Source organism: Temnothorax curvispinosus, unplaced genomic scaffold, assembly GCF_003070985.1.
Source record: "Temnothorax curvispinosus isolate PA1 unplaced genomic scaffold, ASM307098v1 QBEX01012496.1, whole genome shotgun sequence".
In the NCBI taxonomy this organism is placed as follows: domain Eukaryota; kingdom Metazoa; phylum Arthropoda; class Insecta; order Hymenoptera; family Formicidae; genus Temnothorax; species Temnothorax curvispinosus.
This window is the reverse complement of record NW_020222276.1, coordinates 182,601-189,811: the sequence shown is the minus strand read 5'-3', so window position 1 is coordinate 189,811 and position 7,211 is coordinate 182,601. Positions and strand designations below refer to the sequence as shown.

At 39.4% G+C, this 7,211-nt stretch overlaps 1 protein-coding gene across 1 annotated transcript in view; it reads left to right on the top strand.

The window, feature by feature from the left end:
• Positions 1-7,211, top strand: part of LOC112462505 (tripartite motif-containing protein 2-like) — a 10,065-nt gene extending 2,854 nt beyond the window's left edge. Inside the window, exons 4-8 of the mRNA XM_025028308.1 lie at positions 4,794-4,948; positions 5,526-5,755; positions 6,242-6,585; positions 6,829-6,896; positions 6,989-7,211. Of these exons, the coding sequence (XP_024884076.1) occupies positions 4,794-4,948; positions 5,526-5,755; positions 6,242-6,585; positions 6,829-6,896; positions 6,989-7,211 (1,020 nt within the window). The remainder of the gene's footprint in view (positions 1-4,793; positions 4,949-5,525; positions 5,756-6,241; positions 6,586-6,828; positions 6,897-6,988) is intronic.

Below are 7,211 nucleotides of genomic sequence, written 5' to 3'. Positions count from 1 at the left end.
CGGGGAGAGATAGAGGGATGCGACGAAAGCGAGTTCAGGGCGGGTTCGCGAACCGATAGGACCTAACCCGGGATAGCAAGAGGATAATGGTGTTGGTGTATAAGGCACGAGCAGCCAACGTCTGCTCCTGACAGCCCATTACCACTGTACAAACGCAGGCACGGTGGTCTGGTACGATGGCAAAGGCTCTTCTGAATCCTGTCTCTTTCTCCGCAACGTGGCTTTCCTCCTCCTCTTCCTCTCTCTCTCTCTCTCTCTGTCTCTCTGTTTGTCCCTTTACGATCCTTCCTCTCTCCCTCCTCTCTCTCTCTCTCTGTTTCTCTATATCTGTCTCTCTCCCCCTCCTGTCTCTCATTCTCTCCATTCATTTTTCACTCTGCGACTCATTCTCAACGTATCGAGGATTTCTATCCCGCAAGGAAGTAAATCGAATGAGATACACTTGCGACTTCGTCGCCATATTGCGCTTTATAAAGGTGTATAATTTTAGACATTTTTATGTATTATTTTGTATTTTTATCAATATTTTTTTATCCATAGCTCTCAAGTCGATGTCTTTCGAAGAAACATTTCTTGTACAAAGCAGTCGATTTATTGCGATCTTTTATTTTTCAGCATTAATGTCCATTTCTATCACTGCAGATTAACACTTTAATTTTTCGGTTTAATTTACTTTTTATCTTTTTCTAATTTTCTAAGAAACCGAGATTAAAGTTAACATTGGTAGAAATGGACATAAGTGTGCAGTAATTAAATTACAAGTTAAATTTCTTTTAACGCGCGCGCGTAAAATTCAGAATTAATAAAAAAAAGAAACAAAGATTTATATATCTCATTTGACAAGATCCCTTAATTTTTTACTGTTACCAAAAGAATCTCCAATCATAATTTGAAAGAAATACCTACGCCTAACATCTCTCTGCAGCATTCTGAAATTTACTACTTCTATTCAAATAATGAAATTTATCTGCCAACGATTTATATGAATCGACCGCAACTCCATGTCGAAGAAAAAAAGAAAAAAGAAAATATACCCGCGAAAGAGAAAATGCTGCTCATCCGAGCTGTTCAAAGTAGGTGAGCCGGCAAGAAAAGTAGATTTTGCAGCTTATATACATTCGCGTGGGCGAAATGGGATCCATCCTGAATCAATTCCCCGTAAATACATTCCCTCAGCACGCTCTCGTTTCTCTCGGGGTAGCTTTTTCGGGGTTGGCTCGTAGCCACGCCCGACACTCTCGCCAGGCCACGCCCGCGAACACAGATCCCGCACACATACACGCACACACATACGCACACACATATACGTATGTAGACCTGGAGGTTCTCTGTGGAGCCCAAGGGCTAATAATTCACGTCACGAGCACACCCCACTATAAAGAGTCAGCTACAGGCACCGGCGGGCGTATATTCCACCGGCGACAGCATAAACGCTATCCAGTTGCAGTTACTGTTAATTACCGATCATCTTTTATAATTTATTACCGCACCCGCTAGCGCGGATATTCCGCCGGGCCCGGAAAATTCGCTCGATGACTGACTGGCCTGACAATTATGTAACGCACCGCCGAATCATTCGCCGAAGTCACTTAATTGTCGAACTCGTCTCTCATCTTCTGCATAATCGGACGAATAACAATGACGCGGTGTGACTGCTCCGATCATCTCGCCGATTGAACGAAGTCATGCGAAAGGAATTTGATTCTGAAAAAATGTTTCTTTGAGTGAAAAACTTTTCTAGGAAATATAAAAGATTATAAAATTGCATAATTATTTTACGAAATAAAAATGGGACGATTGTTTTCTGACATATGTACGATGATTAGTTTCCGACAATTAGTTTCATTTTACACGGTAATTTGAAATAACACCGGCAACGTGAGATTAAAAGAAAAGAAAAGTGATAAACAGCATTTTTATGGCAGCTCATAACTGAAAAGCGACTCTACTCGTCGCTGTACAGTGACGAAAATTAACGTCACCTATCAATAAGGGCCTCTAGGCTATCAGGCTTATTTTATATTATTTTAACATATAAAAGATAGGAAGAATAAAGATTATTATTGTGATATTAAGCCTCAATCTAATAATGATTAGTTGATCAGTTAATTTAAAACAAACAAAATAGTACATAAATGTATAAATAACTAAGGACTCTCGATAATGAACATAACAAGTAAAAAAGTGGACATAATTACACATCAATGTATAATTATGTGTTTTATTAATGACATACCTTATATTTACTTTAAGCAAATTAAAAATTAGCATAATTGCGATTTACAGTGCTCTGTCTCAGGAACTACTTACAATGGGTCGTAGCTCCTGCCGAACCGTCATTGAAATTTTTGCCGCCGAGACAAAGCGTCGTACGGCTTAATGATGCCGTGGAGACTCGTTAATTGTTAAGACGCGAGCGATGAGGAAAAGGGGGCGGGGGTAATGGGCGTCGACACGAAAAAAATCAGGCCGAAAGTTGGATCTGATGCTGATTGCTGCAGGTTTACAGGATACGATACGCCCCCTTCCCGTCTTTGAGGTTCGGCGGGGGTGCCCGAGTCGCCGGTGGCGCGGGGTAGTTGGCCCCCTAAAATTAGCCACAGTGACATATTGAAGTGCGCGTGTCGAATCCCCTAAGATACAGTTCCCTATCCCCCCCTTTTCACCCCCCAAATTCACAAAGCTGCTGCCCTGGGAAAATCAACTGACGCGTAACTAAACGGTGTATCATTAATTCCGACGTGTATGTTTATATCGCGCTGGTTAAAGAACGCGTGCATGGGACACTGCGGCCCCCCTAACTGTGTGGGGGGAAGGGGGTTCTAGATTTCCAGATTGGCTCATTTGCCGATCACTAAAAAAAGCGACGTCGCTGTAAATTAGCTGTTGCGCGCGCGTGCACGTAACGGGAGGGTGAAACGATATCATTTTGATATCTCATAAAAGTGCTTACAATTAGTATAAAAAAATTTGTTTCTATATCATTACATTTGCCACTTTGAACAATGCATTTACCAGGTAGCAAGTTGACGTTACTTGTCGTCATTTTAAGGTCAAAACCAATGACGACAGATAACGTTAGATTGTTACCTGGGTTCTTGTCTTACAAGTTTCTTTTATATTTAACAAATAAAAAATTACTTTAGCTAATAAATTTTAACACTTTATTTTATATGTACCCTATATCTAATACATTTTGCATACACGCGTGTTTGCACGTGTGTGTGTAGAATATTATCGGCAAGATCTATTTTAGAAATAATCTAACATTGAAAGACAATCGAATTTACATAAATATACGACCCATGTGATTTTATTTTTATTTTCGAATCATAGCTACTTCTGCAATCTATTTTTGTCTGTTTCTTCTACAGCTGACGCTAAAAATCTAGCATGTAGTATCTCGCAAAGTCCGATTGTCCGATTGCAGTACTTTCGCTTCTGAATTCGCGTCTTATCAGGCCAGAGCTCTCCCCGTATTCTTGCGCTCGAAATTTCTCATATTTCGCTAGAAGCACGGCTCGTTTCCAATTGGCAACTACTTCCGTTCTCGCGGAGGAAAGGCACCAAATTGTCGGACAGGGATGTCGATTCTTGGGTGACCATTTTATCGGCGACGCGTCGCGCTGTCCACCTGATCGGCGTGAAACGTATCGGCACGCTAAGTGTCGGGGAAAAAACGACGACGGACGCGCTTTGAAGTCACCAAGTTGAGATGCACTTTGAACGGTCCGACGAATCGCACGTGGCAAAAAAATAAATGCCACGAATCTGTAGATTGGAAGAAAGATGTATATCTGAGATAGATATCTTTGCCTCCGAGCAAATAAAATCATTTTTCTTCACCTCTTAAACATTTTCCGCCATAATAGACACAGGAATCTAAAATTATCTAATTATGATAAAAAATAAATGTATTTTATAATTGTGATGGAGAGGAAGAAGAGGAGGGGGGGGGGAAGAAGAAGAAAAATGAGAATGGGCTGATAGAGACAAATACATCAACATGTACTTGTATTTTTCTTTTTCGTCTACAATTGTATCTTCTAATTTTCATCGAAATGAGAATGAAATCGGTTCGACGAGGATTCCTCGTCAGATTATGGCATTGGCCGAATCGCCGGCCGGCAATGTCGGGGGATTCATCGCCGCGGCGCAAACAGGCTTTAGGCAACCAAGCCTATTTGGTACACGTGTCCTCGCGCATTGAATCGCGGCGATCCTCCTGTTCGCGACGATCGAAACGCGGTCAGGGCGAGCGAGAGAGAAGGAAGGAGCGGGACCCCGCGATCGGGGACAAAGGGCCCGCACACGTCGCCACGTGACCGCCGGTGGTACGACTTCGGGGTACCGTAAGTGCCAGAAAGCACAAAGCTTCACCGCTCTCTTTTTTCTCTCATTCTCTCCCTCCTTCTCTCTTTCTTCCCCTCTCGTCCATCCCCCTCCTCCTCCGTGCTCTCTTTCTCTCTCTCTCTCTCTCCTTTCGTGTCTCTTTATACCAGAAATTGACCGCAATTTAGCGACGCGTCGTTGCACACCGCGCGGGATTTGCGGCGAAGAACGTCAACTGCATTGCTCTGCATATATTTCATTTTTGTTCATTCGCCGATTCATCCGCGATGAGAAGCGAACGACTTCTCACCCCGGAGGAAACTTTCATCGTCGTATTCGCTTGGAAATCAAAGTCCATCTACTTTAATTATACTGAATTAGACGGAAATTATATTAAGCGCATAGTTGTTCATGGCAATTTTATCCGTCTCCGATGATACGCTAAATTGTGTCTATTTCAGGTGAAAACATTTTTGGACCTGCAGCAAAAGGCCGCGGAAATAATGGCAGCAGTTACCATTTGGGAATCGGAATTAAATGATTTTGAGAGGGACCTCAGAAAAGTTAACAAGCGTGGAAAGTCATTTATGAAAGAGAAGACTGGTCCTTCGTACAAGTAAGTAAATCTTTTCATATAATTATTTTATATATATAATTATTGTGTCCAACAAAATTAGATAAAGAAAAGTTTTTAATCTTTTATCATTTACACGTATTTTAAAATACTATTTCGAATATTATTTTTCACATATTTTTGTTATGACATAATTTTTACTATGCGATTATATATGGTTGAAAGAGGCTACAAGATGAATGGCTTAAAATCGAAATTTTTATTACAATTTATAAAAAATTGCCAAAGTATTTTGTAAAAAAAGCGAAGAGTAAAAGAAAGAAATTTTAGATTTCTTTAACTCGTGCAGAGTAAATATGATTTATCAAAAGAACATATAAAAATATCAAGAAATTGCTAAAATGTAGATATATAAATATACATATAAGCGTCTTTTTCGGAGCTACGTCTTTATAAGGATTTTTTAATTGTTGTGTTATCTGAATTTTTAATATCACATTGTGTATTTTAAATTAAATTGAAAGTCATTTCGCGTCGCGTGAAGAATGTATGCACACTAAATACAATATGTGACTGTGACGATACGAGATCGTGAAATGAAAGAAAATTGATACGGCAGGCGGAAAAATTTCACACCCAAAATTATCGTGACCCGTGACATAGTGCAGCGACCATCGGCACTTGCCGTTGATTCCTGGAGGGATAACATTATCGTAACCTGTCCGGGATCGGGACGGATTGTCATTCTCGACAGGAAGTTCAAACTTGTGCGGAAAATTCGTCACCAGGAGATGATGGCACCTCAAGGAGTTGCCTTCCTGCAGGAACACGACGAGATATACGTGACAGGTATCAATATTTAATCCTCGAGCGAGGATTAATCCGTAAAACGGCAGGGCTCCAGATTAAGTTCCTAAAATTTAAATTTTCTTTCGTTTTTGTTGCATCTATACATATTTTCCTTTTTAAACGAACGGTTTAACGAAATAAAAATTAATGAGTATAGACAAATAAATAGTAAATGTATAAATAACCGTTGAGTAGGAAAAATATATATCTAATCATAGAATGGTGGATCAAATTAAATAGCGAGAGATTTTCCTCCACCACTTTTTTATCTATCTTGACTCAGAAAAAAGCTGCAATCCATATACAATTATTACAATAGTGATCTCCAAATTATAGATCACATATATTGATTGAAATTTGTTATTCACAGTTTGATAAGCTTGGTTTATTAATTCGGACCATTATTTACGAAAGAACTAGTATTTCAATAATCAGAAATAATTAGCGAATATCAGTAATTCGTTAATTATTCGATGTTCCTCGCAGATAAATGGAAGCATTGCATCTTCGTGTTTAATCACAACGGCGAACTCGTTCGTCGCATGTGCGAAAAAGGTCACAGAGAGTCGGAGCTGTGCTCGCCGGAAGGAATCGCGTTTCATCCGGAACGTAGCGTGCTTTACGTCGCTGATACCGAGAACAATCGTATCCAGATTCTTGAGAGGGACGGCACGTATCTGGACAGCATCGGGCCCAAGGGTAAAAACACAAGGGGCACTGTCAGATTCCGTAAAACTGGCCCAACCGCGAGCCAATTGAATCAACCGACCGACGTGGCTGTTACGATAACTCGCGTCGCCATCGCCGATTCCGGAAATCACAAGATAAAGGTATAATCATATTAAAGAGTTGTCTTGGATATTTATTCACCTTTCTCTGATGGATTAAATTAATTTTTCTTTGATCTTCATGGAACTTTAAAACTAAACTTGTATACTGCATTAACATTGTGCACAAAATACTTAAAGAATTATATCAAATATTAAAATAAATGATATATATTTATCTCATAATATATATTATTATTGTTTTACTAATGAATATTGCAAATAAACCACAATTTTTTTATGTAGATATTCAATCACGACGGGCAAATTCTACAGTCGATCGGTGGCATCGGCACAGCAAAGGGTTTATTTAGGTTAATATAAAGTTATTTATACTTTAATGACACTAAATTTATATTATTATTAGTATCTAAAAATTTACTAGAGAATAATTTCTAATTTGTAGATCACCTGAGGTGTTGAAGATCGATGCGAAGGGATACATCATTGTTGGTGACGCTGGAAATGGGAGAGTTCAGATTTTTTCCCCGGAAGGCGAATTTCTACGAGTGTTAGGTGTTAAAAAAACTCAAGGACATAAATTTGCATGGGTATCAGGTTTGTTCGTGACAAATAATTATAATATTTTAGTTTCTGATAGCAAAAATAATTTTGTATATTTATTTTAA